Source organism: Lathamus discolor, chromosome 5 (genome assembly GCF_037157495.1).
Source record: "Lathamus discolor isolate bLatDis1 chromosome 5, bLatDis1.hap1, whole genome shotgun sequence".
NCBI lineage: Eukaryota > Metazoa > Chordata > Aves > Psittaciformes > Psittacidae > Lathamus > Lathamus discolor.
In genome coordinates this window covers 86,000,875-86,017,939 of record NC_088888.1, presented here as the reverse complement: position 1 = coordinate 86,017,939, position 17,065 = coordinate 86,000,875, and the positions used below count along the sequence as shown (strand labels likewise).

Below are 17,065 nucleotides of genomic sequence, written 5' to 3'. Positions count from 1 at the left end.
TGATGACATGTTTGTGTTCCAAAACTGTTCCACGTTTCTAAAAATCACTGAATAGCCAAATAAAAATAGTATTAAAATGCTACACTTATGCCCAATCTAGTTATTAAAAAAGAATATTTTTGAAATTACCTTGTGATTGTCAATCAGGTTCATCACTAAATCAATGTCTCCATGTACTGGTTGATCTTCTGCCAGCTGAGGTTCAATTTTGTATAACCAGTCGATGAGAGCTTGTAGAGCATCAGTAAATTGTCCAGAAAATAACAGGGCTTCCTCCAGTTTATTTTGTCTGGGGAAAAAAGAAATGATTAAAATTAATATGAGCACACACAAACCATTCATATTAAGAAAACATTTTCACCATAAAAGAATGACAACTGAGAGCTTTAAAGCAGTGTTTCCTTTTTTAAATAGTGGGCCCACCCCATCCGTCACCCCAGTCCTCTTCTATACCTTCAAGAAAGTATGCATTTCTAGTATTTTATTGCTTTGGCACTCCTAATTATCAAAGAAGCTAGCCACTCTGGTTTTATTTTACACAACAAAAGCCAAAACAGGAGCCAAAAGAATTCTCTTAAGCCTTTTTCTTATCTGGTGAAAAATTAAATTGGTTTTCAATTACCTTTCCACTGATTTTCCACAAATTGTATCCCACTTATCCCTTAGTTCACTTAGCATATCATCAAGTTTCAAGTTGTCATCAGCCAAGGTGCTTTTCTCTTTCAAGGAGCGTCCAGTCCTATTTGTGGTATCATACACAGAATGTTTGGCACCGAGAGATTTCTGGAATTCCTATATGTATGGAGGAAAAAGAAAATACCCATACAGCATTAACTGCTTACAGGCCATAGTTAACTAATCAATCTTTGATATATTATTTGCAATGGAAATTGTAGATGTTGCTGCAAGAAAATTTTAAGCTGACTGCAATATTTCTAGTTTGCTAATCCCGCAGTGCACCTGAAATTATATGGGGCTTAACACTAACAGAGTCCCTGCCTTTTGTCCTTCTCTGGGAATGCAGCCCTACAGCCACTGGAACAACTTCTGGAAAATCCCTCCTCCAGTGACAGCAGTGATTCTCATCCTGCCATAATATTCCTAAATTTCAGCATGGGGCTGCCTGTTAGTCAGAAGAATGTGAAAGAACTTCTACTTTAGAAGCCATGAATGAGTAGTCATCATACTATTTTTATATACTAAGATGTCAAGCCAGTGTAGAGCACCCCAATGCTTACAAAGCTCCTCATGGTCAAGCTGGGAAACCTCCAATCACAAGCATTCAACCCTCCTAAAACTGAAACATATTATAACTGGGAAGAACTGCATGCCAAACATGTGCAGATCCAGGCACAAGAAGCAGCCAGGTGACATCCAGTAACTCAATTTGGGCTGGAAGTCATGGTCAGAAGCAGGTTCCTGTGATCCAGGGACTTTGGAAGATGACAGTGACACAGCAGTTGCATCTGCCAACTCTGACAGCTTCTTCTGCAAAAAGCCTCTGAAAGCTTTCCACAGGCACAAAGGAACACACAGAAACATAGCTCATCTGGTACTGCAGAGGAGTTCACTGACTGACAGAGTAAATAATTCAATAAAGAAACACTGCCAAGAGACAAAACTAGCCCAACACAGCAGCTTTTAAATGGTAGCAATACTTGAAGTATTTTATTTCACCCATTTGTGAACTGCTAGTAGGAAAACAGTTTAAAAGAAAAGAAAAATCACAAATCCGCTTTAGGAAAGTCATATCTACGGAATCAAATACATATTCCTGTTCTTTTGGGTTTTTTTTTTCCCTCCACGAAAAGCCGAAAGAGATTTTGCTCAATGCTTGCTGAAGCAGATTTTCATCTAATTCAGAGCAACATTCAGTATAACCACATCCAGCAAGGAAACAGTTACCACTTATATCTCACAGTAATTCCTCAGGCATGTAAAGACTGCAAGGATGCCTCATCATCACTGCCAGCATGTGCACAGCTGCTCACCTCGGACTGGCAAGCTGTTCCCAGCTGGTCTGCACCAACCTGTGCAACAGCAATTCCCAACTCTTCCACCAACTTTCCCATGCATCCACAGAGCCATCTTCTCTTTTTAGATGTGAATGTGTGTCAGGGAAAGCATAGGTGGAATGGAGGTGTCTTAAGTAGGAGGCAGACACTGGGTTATGCCATGCAGACAGTGTAACCACTTTACAAAGGGGGATCCAGGGGATCCAAGGTTCCTTTTCTAAAACTTGCTTGGTATTTTGCACTGTACTGTCCTTACTTTAAGGTTATTTCAGGATCCTGAGAAGCAGAATTCATCGGGGGGGGGGAAAAAAAGGCAACATTTGTTTTGTAATCTAGTATTTCCTTACTGTCCTTTTATTTTCCCCATATAAAACAAGGAAACATGCTTTAAGAAAGAATACAAACACCACTGTCAAGCTAAAACTACAATAAAAATAAAAACAATTTTCAAAATGAAAATAACCCTCTTATTATAAAAGTTCCTTCAATACAAACAGTAGGTCTGTACTCCTTTTATTCGATCGGGTTAACTGCTTAACACTACTTGCACAGTGTGACTTGGTGTGCATGAGGAAACACAATGAAATTGCTGTCAGAGAAGGATCATACAGAAAAAGCAGACGTAAAGGTGAACAAAGGGCTGTAGTCAATTCATTCTTTGAGAGACTACACACACTGTACCACATCTACTTCCATTTTATTTCACAGAGATGTAATTGGGAGTAGATTTTGATTTAAGCTGGCCAGAGGAGACAGGTAAGCTAATTACTGAGATTTTGTTCATCTATCTACCTTTCCTTTAAGGAAGATGGGAACATACAGATAAAATTATCCAGGTTCATATAAATGTACTGTAAAAAATATCGAGCATTAGCATAGGAATGGATAGTATGGGTTTTTCCATTCCTGATTTCTAAAAATGAGAAAAAATTGCTGATGAACAGACTATGAATAACCCCCAAAAGTCCCTGGCAACACACTAGATATAAGCAAGAGAGAAAACATATTATCTTGGCTTTTCTCTTTCAGGGACTTTTTTTGTTGTTTTGGCAGTAACAATTGGCAAAGAGTGAATCCAAATTATTGCTTACAGCACACATTCAGTTCAGATAGCAAACTCGTTTACTAAATGGAGCAAGGAAACCTTCAAGGCTGGACAGAAAGACAAAGACAGACACAGAGGGTGTATGCGGGAGTAGAAGGAAAAGACTCAAAATACAAGGAAGGACATTGCAGCGTTTGGAGGTTTGACAGGTTGTTAAAAAACAACTGAGTTGATTCCTTGAGGGGGGGAACTGTTTGAAGTTTAAAGACACAAAGTTCACAGAATTCCCTCTCTCAAAATGCCAGTTTCAATCCTAATGTCCCTTCCCATTCCCTAATGAGATTCAATCAACTCAAGTAGCTATTCTTTGCAGCATTTTATAGGAAAAGAAGCTGGAGAAAAGATATCACTGAGAGAAGCGATGAGTCTGCCAATCCATGTGAGGAAGCCTGAGTTCACAAAACATACTGCTGTAGGTATAAAGAACAAGAGGGATTATCACATTTAATGTTTCAGAAGGGGGAAGAAGAATACAGGTAAAGTCCTGAAAAGACCTCAAAGCAAAGTCGCAGTGTGTTGGCTGTACTCATGAGGAGTTTGAGCTTAAAAGACAGGAGTGAAATGATTAAAAGACTAATACAGTCAGAGAAGACAAGAAAGACTATCTTAACAGCAAGGTTTTTTCCTCAATTCCCACTGCTGACTTCAAATTCTGGCAACAGCAGCAACCCCAGAACAAAATGAAATTGAAGCATTTACATAACAGAATGTTAATGTAGGTTTGCTCTAGAAGCTTTAACAGCAAACATAGGTAAAACTACTTTTTGCTTGACCAGCAGCCAACTTTAGCCATATTAAAGGAGAATGTTTTCCTGGTTCATAAATAATACTTAAATCATAACATAAACTGAGTGATGATAAAAATATAAAGCAGTCTGATGCAGTAACCAATTGTTAATGAACATGGCAAAACTTGTTGGAGGTAAAAGCAATCATCAGAAGCTACATTGAAAACGAAAAAATCAGATATGCAAACCATTGGGAATATTGTGCAGAATGGAAAAATATTAAACGGAGAACAGTAAAACTCACAAGAAAAGCAGAAGAAAATACATGCCAAAATGCAGAAAAATTAATGATCTCTCAGTATTCTGTCTCTAATGAAACTGCTCCAAGATAAATCTTGAGACAGTCTGAGGATTCTACCACTTACCTACTTGATCCTCAGTAATATATTATTCTAGGCTCTTTTCAAAAGTAAAAATGAAGTAAAGACTTCTTCTGTCTTTCCTTTTGCTCTGTGTCTGATGAAACTAAAGAGCAGTTACATTATCATTATTTGTTTGCACAGCCAAGTCAATCAGGGGGATTTTTACATTTTTATCTACAGTAGCTGGGTTTGTGGAAAGCTGGTCCTGGAATTTTGAATCCCAGGAAGAAAAACTACCTTTGCTACTAATGGTGTCACTGTACTTTCTTGATGAAAATCAGTAAATTTCTGGTTTAAGGACTGCAAAAAAACCTGCAATAAAACCTCTTCAGAGATTCCAAAATTTCCATGGTCCTTTATTATTATTCTGCACAGACCAAGTACTGTGAAAAGTTTTTTTTCACTCCCCACCTGTAACACACCACCACTTAATCTGATGCAAATAAGCACTCCATTGTAATGAGGCCACAAATCTACTTCATTTGCTGACGGAACAATGCAAGGCTGACAGGCTTACCTCCACCTCACCAGGCACTTTGCACGTCATCACTCACAACTCACCTTATGCTGTGCGAGCTGCATCTTTATTTTGTCAGGGTCATTTGCAATTTCAAGATCTGAGTCCAAAGATTTCTCTGACTCTTCCAGCCACTCCATAAGTTTGTGCCAGGCTTCATGGAACTGCAGGGAAGTGAGATTTGCATGGAATGTAAAATTCACTGGTTCATAAAATAGCCTGAAAACATTAAACCTCAGCCAGTTCTCTAAAGGCCAACCAAGTATTTGGCTGACTTCGAAAAGATTTGGTGTGCTTTTTCTCCCTGGTCTCTCAAACAGGACTAGCCCAACCACATGCCCACTAGACTTAGCCTCTCTTCTCCCAGATGAATTAGCACAGTATGTATCTTTCAGAGACATAGTGGTAACTTCTGTTGATACCTTGCTTATTTAGCCTCCAATATTCTTAGTAATGAATTGTAAATACAACAAGAATGGGGCTTAGCTATTGCCTACACGGGACAACATATCGGCATGTCCCATAATAGTACTAAATCACTAGGGAAAACTCCTGTCTGGATGAATGCCCAAGATTTTCCCTGGGACACTCATAAATGCTCTCATTATATCAAATGCTATCTTGATGGGCAAGGAACATATTCTTGATCTTCCTTCCTGTCTAAAGAAAAAGAGTGCTTCAGGGAAGGAAACAGGGAAAGACTAACGATTCAGCCAGTTTTCACAAAATGACATCCCTCTGGGATTCAGTTTTTCTAAGTTGGTTGTTTCTTTCTGTCTCTTTTGAAGATTCTTCTTGTCTAGAATCCTACAGATGAAAGCACAGAAACTAGTTCAGGAATCTCTCAAGGCTCCTGGACTCTGTTGTTTAAGGGCTGTGGCTCAGGCCTTGACACCTGTACCCTTCAGTACTCCTTCTCTGCTCTGCAGATAGGTGTCATCCTAAATTAGCAACTTATTGTATTCAGCTCTGTAAATGGATATAGAGATGAAATCCATCTCATTGCAGAACTGCTGTGCATGTGAATCCACAAGAGAAACTGCTGGAAAACAAATATCATTTGATTGGCTTATAGGCTAATTTATTGCTCAGAGTTCTTACTCTATGAGCTGAGTGGTAGTAGCAGTAAACATGGCTATGTGGTTTGGCTATGAATGTTACCAAATCTTGAATAGTCATGGTCACTTGAACAAAAAGAAGCTTGAACTTCCTATTGATATTTAAACAAATCATACTCCTCTCACACATTCTGCATCTTATCGTTTTTGTTCCTCAGTGAGGGGAACCTGAATCTAATGAAAAAACATGAACGTTCCCTGGTGAGGAAAACAGTATAAAAAAAGAAAAACAAAAAACCAAACCCCCCAAAACCCCAACAACTTTCCAGATTTTTAAGAAAATAAATGGAGATATCTTACCACACAGAAAATATTGGTCCAGTAACTAACATAAGAGATTGAGGAAGTGATGAGCATCAATCAGAGCACAAGACAAACCCCAAAAGAAAATATTAAGCGATACTCCCACAGATTACTTGAAAGGGGTTCATCACATTCTTTAAAATATAAGGGGTTGATTGTGAAACTTCTTTTTGAGAATAGATGGCATTAATATACATCTGGAAGCCACACTGTAACTTTCTTCTTTCAGACTATCCTGTATTGCAGACAGAAGTCACTGCTTGGGTTGAAAATGACACCTTCACCTCCCAAATGAAGTGCTCTATGACTGAATCACAGAAATTGCTCCACTACCTCAACACTGTCTGTTACACTAAACTCAAGACTTACTTGAAAGTGTTTTAAGGCACCTTATTCTTCAAGTCTGGATGTAATTACAGCTAAGTTCAAAGAAGTGTACAACAGCTGTTGTCCAATTACCTGTTTGGCTCTTTTCCTTGCATCATCCAAAGCTCTTCCCCTTTCAACTAAGCGTTGAACTACTTTTTCCCATCGACTCTGTACACTAATCAGCAGATTCTTAATAAGGACAACATCCTGTTTCTGGCTGAAATATTTCAAGTGGGTTCCAGTTTTGTCCAGCTCTATGATCTGATCTCGATGAGAATTCACTTCTGTGGCAAAAACCTTGGAAAAAAGGGAGAAAATTACTCTCAATATTATGTTGCCCAAGCACTGGGTAAACAGTGAAAAAAAACAGTCTGATAAAAGTATGACATAGCAACAAAGACTATAAAATCCAATTCTAAACAAATTAAATGTTTCTTCAAGTGCCAGTATTACAGGGTTCATTTGGACATTGTTGAAGTATCTACACAAAGTGGGAGAAAAACATTACACATCTGTTTCTTTACATACCTTGTGTTCGTCAATTTGAAACAAGACAGTATCCAAGATAAGACTTGGCCGAGAAGCTGCAGTTAGAGTTTGCTCAGCCTGAGTAAGCCAATTGATGAAATCTTGAAGTGAGTTGTGGAACTCCATCGCTAAACTGAGGGCTTCTTCCAGTTTGGTCTGTAAAGACAGATCATACTTTAATAGCAGTTGATACTGTGCAGGAGCTTCAGCCAAGTAAACCATTTTAGTTCAGCATTTTGGAGTAAACCATTTTAGTTTAGCATTTTTAAACATTTTTCCAACTCAAAGTTTCTGAGTTCTAAACTAACAGCTTACATTTGAGCATTTTAAAGGAGAGAGATAAAAGAATAACAGCAACATTATGCATGATAGATGAACAGAAAATATAGTACCTAGTATCAAGATAAAATTTTCCGCATTAGAATATTACATCTTCTACTGCTTAATCTTAACAGGACATATGGATTTACCCATTTCAAACCGAAACCAGTAGAACAAAGAACAAGTTTGCCTACAACACTTCTTTCTAATGAAGTCCAATTGCCATTTAGGTTGCCTGAATTTTGAATACAGAATTTTTATTGATCATGAGACAGTAGTCAGTGATTTTCAAACAACTGCACTGCTGGCATAGCTGAGCACTCTAACATGACAGCTTCCTGCAAGAAGGTGCTCATATTGGGTATTAATTAGTTTGATGTTCTTACATTATACAGTTACCTTAAGAGACACTGTCATTCTTACATTAAAATGAGACTGTATTAAAATCAGGACTGTACAGAGAGTTACCCTGTTTGTAATTATTGATATTCTTCATTGTTTGATTGAGGTAGAACAAATGGACTATAGTTCATGAAGGAATGAAAGCAAAATGAAATGAATAATAAGAAAGCATGTGTTGCATATCGGTGAAGTCATGCCATTGATCTCTGTTAGAACAGAAGGTAGTCACTTGAAGTACATGGCAAAAGGCCAAGCATTTGGGAAATTTAAGAAAAAACAAATAGATAAAAGCTAGGCAAATTAATGCAGCAATTCTGTACTGAGAAGGAGAGAAATCTGAATGATCAAATAATTTTATTCACTCTCTCCTGTCTACGATTACTGTAATAAAAACCAGAAAAGCCCTGAGCATTATCAGTATCCTTTAACATATTTCTATGGAACATATGGAACAGACTTGTGCCCTTCTCAAACATCCTCCCCCCAAATTATGGATAATCATCTTCCTCAGTCCCATATTTTCCCCAGTACTCTCTAAATATACCACTGCATTTTGCATAACTGTCTCTACAACTTAAAGATCAAGCAAGTATGTATGCATAACACACTGAACATTAACGTTCTTTCATACATGATTTACACTTCTATTTTTTTTGTAAAAACACATACTTTTCTTTCACTGAGCTTTGTTTGTACTGATTCCCATTTTTCTTTTAAGTTATTTATGTCCTGCTCAACGTTTGTTTCAGCAGACTCTGGGCATCTTGCGAGCATCTGCTGGCCTTTCTGCATCAGACACTTATATGTCTCTTCTTTGGCTTCAAAGGCAGCACAAAGTTCCTAAATAAAGCAAGCACCAAAAAATAAGTCAGGTAGAAATTCAATACTCTTTACAAATGCTAGTATAACATTTATTCCTCCCTCAACATTTAGGGCATATTATTAAGACTAATAAAGGAAATATATGTAATTCATAAAAAGCCAAATGAGCAAAGAAAGGGCCCGATTATTCAGGAAATGAGAACTTGCATATTCTGTCAGATGTTTTCTCTGAGATCCAAAGCTTGGCAAAGAAAGTACAGTGTGCTTATTGCACAAGATTTGCTACAATTTGGTTGGTTTAAAGTCCATCTGAAACACAAAAAGCGTCTGCATTATATGGCGCGCTGAAAGCCCAGACCTATTCAATACACCTTCAAAAGTGGGTGGGACAACTTGGGAGGGCTGCTTTATTGTACATTGTCTCTTTTGTTTCCTACCTTCCTTCATTCGCCAGGGAAGAGCACTGAAGACATTTTACACATACAAAGAATAATGGTAAAAACTGTTTTACTTGCTAACTATTCTACTAACTACTCTTTTTTAACCATGCAAAAAATGAGATGTATTGCATTCCTATGATTCAGAAGGCTATGTTCAATATTTGTAACAGACCATACAAAATGTGCTAATGAAGCTGCTGCAGACTCCAAAATGAGGAACACCTTCCAGAAGACGGCCAGTAAGTGGCTTGCAAATAGGAGGAAAAAGTTTTTTCCTCTGATTCCCAGGACAAGAGCCCAAACCCAACATTTTCTTTAGGTTAAGAGAGAACTGTACATAGGGTTGTACCTGATCACAGAGAAGGGCAAAACAAAGCAGGAAGCAGGTTCAACTATGAGCTGAGATTTTAACAGCTTTTTGCTTCCTTTCTGAGGACTATGAACAGCGGTGTCATCTAGCCTGCTTCCTCCCAAACTCCCGACAGAACTTCTGGTTTCCTAACTCCCCAGAGCATCTTATTTTATTGCAGCACAAGAACCCTTCAAAAGTAAACATAAGGAGCACAGCACAGGTCAGGCATAGCCAGGAGGGTGTGGGAGGACCGGCCACAAACACTGTGTCTGGACTCAGCCTAAGACAGGGGCTCATCACAGTGATTACATGTGCAGTAGTCACACTCTTAACAGGGCAGAAATAAAGTTCTTTTTAAAGGAGGAACTAAATTGTTATAAGAAAAAGAGAGGGATGTTCTAAGATGCACTAAGAGCCAAAGAACCCTCTTTTTAAGCCCCTTTCTTGCTGGTGTCCTGAAATGTCTCCTTGTATCTTTTGTTTTCCTGGAGTTGCCTTAGCTAGAAATGCTGCTCAATCCCAACTCCATTTGTGAACTGGCTATGGTTGAGTGCTCTTTTAGTCTTATCTGAAGAAGCAGACCTTATAACTCAAGAAGATGGTTCATAACATTATTTCCAGTGAGAATCAAATCTCACTCAAAATGTATCGATGTATCTCAAAATACAGTGCAAACCTTTCTTCTTCGCTTTCATGTCACAAATTAACATGGTTTATATCACTTAGAGGAAGTTTAAATGTGGAACTCATGGTAAGTAGCACTCGACATGACAAGTGGCTTCAACATTTCAGTTGCCACAAAACAAAAACAGAAAGGGAAAGGGAGAGGGGAGAGAGAATTTACACAGATGCACTGGGCTTTAACTAACTGAAATACTGAAATAAAGCCCTAGTTTTTAAGGGTTATATACATTAAAGAATGGCAATTCCATGCCTGCAGTTATATGATAGTAACAATCTTTGAAATGTACATGTACAGTTAGGAAATGATTGTACATATGAAGTACATATTACTGGGACACATTTTATATTTATTTCAACTATAATACTACATTCAGTTTAAAGATTCCTTAACTAATCTATCTGTAAGAATAAGTATAGAAAATCTGTGTATTAGAAGAATGTACCAAAGAAAACCCTGACATTTTCCAGGCAATTTTTGTGGTCTTAATCTGACTTTAAGTCCAGGATGAAAAAGACAAAAAGAGAAGGACTGGAGGGGTTCAAAAGTTCAAGGTTATTTCTGTGGTGTTGTTTCCTATCATAACTGATTTTTAAACTTTAAATTATTTTCCTTCTCAGAAATAATTATTGGTAAATTTTGGAAGAAAAAAAAAAAAAAAAAAGAAGAGAAAAAAAGTGCCCTACCTTGGTGGGCAAGGATTTTCAGCATTATTCCAAGATAAATCTGATTTTTAAAGCTTTGACAATTCAGCATTCTAATGGAAATGGTGTCAGGCATATTCGAGTTCAAGGACAGTTCAGTAAATATCACTGCTACATCTGAGCCAGGAGGTCAAGAGTTTAGATCACTTGGTTGGAGTTTATATCCTGGCCTAACCGCACAGCATGATTTTACATGAATGGAACACTATGAACCACCTTCCTCTGAGGTAAGATATCACGTTTAAGTGTCTTTTTTTAAGCCCTATGGTTCTATACGGCAGAGAACTCCACAGAATGTTTCTTAAAGAGAAAGGAAGGGCAGGAAGGGAATAACTCAGGCATCTTGATCAGCTTGCCGTTTCTAAAGCCGAGTCTTTATATGCGCCAGTAGTCCTTATGACATTTTACTAATGATGACTTTAATGTCAGCTTTGGTTAGACTGAGAATAAAGGATCGAGTCTCTTAATTCAAAGCCCAATGAATGTGAACCACTTTTATATTCATCTTCATACTTTAGAAAAGTATAACTGTAGTTATAAGGACAGAAGGAAAAGAGTAAGAATTACCGAAAAATTTATAAACATTTCTGTTTTTCTTTCTAAGAATAAAGATGGAAAAATTCTTTTATTGCTGTCTCCACACTATTAATGGCTCAGCTTTGGGCGTTTCCCAAGCAGCTACTTTTCCTACACTGAAAATAACAGTGTTGTATTGAAGGCTATTAAAATTTTTTAGGATATTGTACAGACATTGTGATATATAGAACATGCTCTGTATTTACCATAAACAGTCTTGAAAGATAGTTAGTCCTGAAATGTAATTTGCAAAACATTCTAATACTGACACTTACCATATGGGTATTAAGCTGCTCTCTTGCTGTTTCTGGTAAACCTCCAACAGGTTTTGATGCCAACAGCTGACGTTCTGTGTCTGTCAGCCATTGCTGCATATCTTCAACTTCACCATGGAAACCTTGGGCCTAAATTATACCACATCATTTTAGACCTTACTTAAATGCTCTCCATTTTAATACCAGCTCAGATGGAGAAGTATACTGGCAACAGATTTAACCAGATATTTGCAATAATCAAAGGAAATTAAATAAACAAAAGAAAACAAAAAACCCCCACAACAACCCACCAAACAAAAAGAAACAAAAAAACCCAAAACCCAAAGAAAAAAGAAGACAACCCAACATTTAAACTAACTCAATCCAATCTAATTGATAAAAACAAAAACAAACCCCATGGAAATCTGGAAAGCAGGTTAAATGAGCAACTCTAAAATCAATCTTTTCCCTGATTAATATGCAGGAATAATACAGGATTTCACCCTTTAAAAATACGTAGGCCAAAAGCTGAAATCTTGATTCAGCAATATAAGCTGTGGGGAAGATATAGCTGCGTTGAAACTTTCTCCAAATTCAGGACGGTCTGCATTATGGTTTTGATTTAGGCCAACTTCTAATACATTTATCTCTGTATTTCATGTAAAAAGACACTTTTCCTGAGTTATCTCTTTACTTGATCATTTCCCTTTCACCTGGATCAAGGCACTGTCCAGCTGCTGTTTCCTTTGTTCTGTTTTTTCCAACAAGTTTTGCCAGCGTTGATTCAGAAGTTCCAGCTTGCTCCGTAAATTACTTGCTTCTTCAACAGCACTTGATTCAATCAAGTCATTTCCTGCTTTCTTAACTGCTTCCACTGTAGACTGATGAGCTAAAACATCATTTTGCAGTACCTACAATTGTAACAGAGCATGTAAGACTGGCCATGTTGACAAATTATTGAATGAAAGCAATCACAGTGACTGAGATAGTCCTAATCCAGTGACAAGACAACAGTTTAACATCAGCACAGGTATTAGGAAATTAAAGCTAATAACCAAGTTCTCTTCAATCAAAAGCCGTAACAGACCTTTCTGCAATACATTTTATTTTTAGATCTTGGCAAAAACTATATATTACAAAAGAATATATTCTAAGAATATATATTTCTGAAATACTGAAAAGTTTTTAGTACTGCTAGTAAAGAATTATTTCTTCACTTTCCTTAATTTGCTACATACTTTTATTTAATAGGATTTTTCTTTGGTTTTGAGGGTAAGGTGTAAAATGTTACATATAGTAGTGCCAACTACTTGTTTGAAAAGAGAAAAGAAGAGAAAGAGGAACAAGAATACTATGTGCCTACTATGCCATACTGCGACAAAAAAAAAAAAGAGAATATGCAAAATATTTGGGAAGAGAATGGTAAACTTCATCTAAGAAACTCAAGTTTATGACTGTTGTCCTCCACGGGACAGGTTCAAACTTACTTCCCACAAAATGCTGGTATAGTCTAAAAATACAAAGCTAAACACAAAGGAACTTTAGAATAAACTGTACAGAGAACTTGATGAAACATGAAGTCACAAGTAGCCTATGTATACAAAAATTCACATCACATTTGCTTTAATTCTTCTAAGTAAGGCACTGGAAGATACTTGTTATTTTGTTTTCTGAACAGGGAAAAAAAAGGATATTCAGAGAAACAGATTCATCTTATCCCTTCCTTCCTGCTGAGGCTCACTAAGAACAAGGTCTGTTCTTTCCCAAGTTATTCAAGAGATGGATGTTTTTACAGGCTACCACAGCAGGATGCACTTCTGTGTGAACTTTCTAACCTATAAACTCTGTTTTATGAAAAGGAAGTAGATTAGTTCATGTGTTTGCTGAACTCCTTCAGCATAGACATAAATGACGCTTGGATGCTTCTTCAGTAGTATTTCCATTGAATAAGAATATAAAAGGTTCACAGAGCACAATCTGGGCCTGTAACTTTTTTTTTAAGGGCCTGTTTCTAACATTAGTCATATAGAACATGTTGATATCACACTGGGCTAAAAATTCCAGCTGATCACACAAAAGGCTTCAGAAGCTGCCATTAAAATACACAATGAAAATACCTTAATTATCTGTGTATTATCAATTTTAATCATTCTCTCTAAATCCAAAATGGATTCTGAATACTCTTCACATCATACACAGGCCAAATATCATATGGCAGATTTAAAAGAAAGGAGAGTATTAATGAGATGACATTGAAATCTTCAGTCCTAGAAAGAATACATTGTCATGAACAGTACGGAGTCACAAAGAAGTAGTGAAATTCTCTTGCTCTCGGGAGATACTCTTCAAAATAAAGGCACAACGGAAGCATTCTTCCGCGGGTTCCAAAGTCACAATAAAGTTTGCCAAGACTTTGAAAGAACCGTTCGTCATGTTAAGTTGGATTCAACTGAGATACAATTTTGCAAAATTCGGAACAACAAATCGCTATTTTCTGAGAAAGAACAAAGAATAAGGGATGTGAAACAGTCACGTGCATTTTGTGAGACCTAGCTTTAACAGAACTAATCAAGGAGTTTATTGCTTCAGGGAGAGTAGTAGCTTCAATAACTTTAGAGTTCTCTGGGTCAGATGAAGATGAATTAATTAATGTGGAGACTAGGGTGAGCTGCTCTTTCTTTAGCTAAAAACCTATGTCACTTGCATGGCATATGCAAGGAATGAAAGAATATGGAGGAGTAAGAGGAAAGATCTTAGTTATTTCAAGCCTGCACTTCAGCTATAATCTGCATCTTGAAAATCTCTATAGAGAATTGTTTATCAAGTGTTAAATTTTACTACAAGACTCACCACTAAGATAAAGATCAAAAGAACATTTCAGTTAATATTCATTATAATTACATACATGATGTTTGGCAAGTTCAATTTCAATGGCCTTGGGGTCTCCACCCACAGGTTTCTGTTCATTCAGCAAGTCTTCTGTGTGTGTCAGCCATGTCAGTAACTCATCCAGGGCATGCTGGAACTGCCCCAAGGCTAACAAGGCACCTTCCAGCTTGTGCTACAGTAAAAATAAAATTAACAATAAAATGGTTTCACAATGCTATTGAATTGGCTTATATTACCATTAGTCACTGTAATCCAGAGCAGAGTACATGCATATGATAGCATAAAACCTGGGAGAAACAGTTATCCAAAACAAGCAACTGCATTACAGTTAGAGCTGAGTTAGCAATTCCCCTGTAAAGCCTTACATTCCAGGCTTGAATTCCTGACCTTCATAGAACCCATGTAACCAGAGCCAAGTTAAGTTTGAAGGTTCTCTTGTCAGAGATATGACAGTAGTTTTTCATCTCTTAAAACATAATTCCAATATAAATGCAATCTGGTGCATAATCTTTTAAAAACCTTTTCTTTGTTGTGAAATGATTCAGTTTATTAAAACTAATACACTTCAAAGCACTGCATCTTTAAATCTCTCTTTCGTTTCCATAATTTAAGGAAAGAGCACTGAAACAGTTTAATACTAAGTTGTTGGTTTGTTTGGTTTTTTTTCCAAGTGCTCAGTTCAGCTGCTAATATTACTTCTACACATATAAACATGTTTTCAGCTGCTACTTAAGATGTCACCAAGTAACCAAAATAGAATAATAATGATTTGACATGGCACTGTTGACAGAGGAAGTGACAAAATTACTGCTAAGGGTTTAAAAACCATAAAACCAACTCAATAAATTGCAAAATTCAAATTCTATTACATATAGTTCTGCAATTTCCAAACAAAAAGGAATAAATGTGTAAATTGATGAAAACATCATATAGAATAAAAAGCTTTTCTCAAAAATCTAAGTCAGGAATAAAGCTCCCACATTCAAGTTTATTTACCTGTCTGCTTATAATTTTTTCTTCTAGGCTGTCCCACAATAGTTTAAGTTCTGAGAGAGGGTCTTGAACAGTGTGCTTGTCACTCTCCTCTGTTACCTTCTTCAGCAATAGCTCTGCCTGATGGTTCAGCCTTTCCATTTCAATCTGCTGCTGATAAGCTTCTGTCTTAAATTGCTATGGCAATAGAAAAAAGAATACAAATAAATGTATCACAAGTAATGATCTTTTTGAATATAGCATAGTACAGCAATATTTGCACTACTTATGCATCACTGCCAACTTTCATAAAGTTGGGGGGGTGTTTTCCAAGGTCAAAATGTTTCTGATAATCCAGACAGTCCCAGATAACTGAAAATATGCAATGTCTTACTATTCCAGCATTTACTGCTAACTATGACCTGAGCATGATGTTTTTTCCCAGCAGGAAAGTATTCTATAGTGACCTCCCTGGTCTTTAAACAGAACATATCTTCAGTAAGTTCTAGCTCTTGTGCTTGTGATAATATAATACTTTAAACTTTACATAGAATTATTTAATATATATATAATATATAATAATATATAATAATATATAATATATAATTAATTATATATATATTTAATTATGTACCAGTGAGCAACAAAAGCAAGAACATTCCTGATCATTATCTACCTTTTTCTTTTATTTATATACAGCATAATAGCCTACCAATGTCAGGAGCACACTCAGTCACAGATCCATACAGACAGGTTACTAATTTAGACTGAAATTTCTATTTTCAGCTTGCTCATGTACTGGGAATGTTGTGATCTCTGTAAGCATTTAGACAGAAGCCTATAATGCAGAAATGAAGCTTTGGAGATGTTCTCTCAGAGCCTCAAGAAAGCTGTTCATGGCAGAAATCAGAAAACATAAAGGTCAAAAGAACCCTGTACATAATAACCTTAGAGCCTTTGAAAGAGAATGAATGCTGTTACTAGTATTTGTGGGCTATAAGAATATATTCATAAAGTAAAAAGTGGTCTCACCAAAATTTGGAAGAGATTTTGAAATGAAACACATTTGTAAAGGAATAGTTTGCAAATATGTGTTACTTGAAATTTTCATACAGATTCTTTTTACTAGCTATTAAAAATTACTTTGAAAAATACAGAAGAATACTGAATAACACAGAAAAATGCAGACAGATAAAAATATACGTGAAATAAATTACTAGTTCATACCTTAAGCTCCTCAGTTTGCTGCTTCACTGTCTCCAGATCTGTTCCAACTGGGGACATGGATGCTAACTTGCTGCCAGCAATATCTACCCAGTCAAATATTGCCTGAAAATCACAGTATGAAATTCAAGTGTGAGCAGAGAAATAATCATGTTTAAAAGTTTTATTAAGTAAAATATCAGGGTTTTTTTTTACTCCAGAGAAAAATACTTCTGTACTCTTTGAAAGAAAACAGCTCTCTTCTGAAAACCCAGGTTTCTTCGTGATACAGGGGATCAAATATTAACAAAAGTATTTCATGTAGTGGTTACAAGAATGTACA

The 17,065-nt window shown here is 36.6% G+C and overlaps 1 protein-coding gene across 1 annotated transcript in view; it reads right to left on the bottom strand.

Annotated features, from left to right (window-relative positions):
* The window catches only part of DST (dystonin), a 297,096-nt gene that overhangs the window by 23,814 nt on the left and 256,217 nt on the right, over window positions 1-17,065 (bottom strand). The window contains 11 exon segments of the mRNA XM_065681484.1: window positions 130-289; window positions 623-792; window positions 4,832-4,951; window positions 6,668-6,874; window positions 7,106-7,261; window positions 8,498-8,668; window positions 11,680-11,808; window positions 12,372-12,569; window positions 14,564-14,719; window positions 15,544-15,717; window positions 16,747-16,848. Of these exon segments, the coding sequence (XP_065537556.1) occupies window positions 130-289; window positions 623-792; window positions 4,832-4,951; window positions 6,668-6,874; window positions 7,106-7,261; window positions 8,498-8,668; window positions 11,680-11,808; window positions 12,372-12,569; window positions 14,564-14,719; window positions 15,544-15,717; window positions 16,747-16,848 (1,743 nt within the window).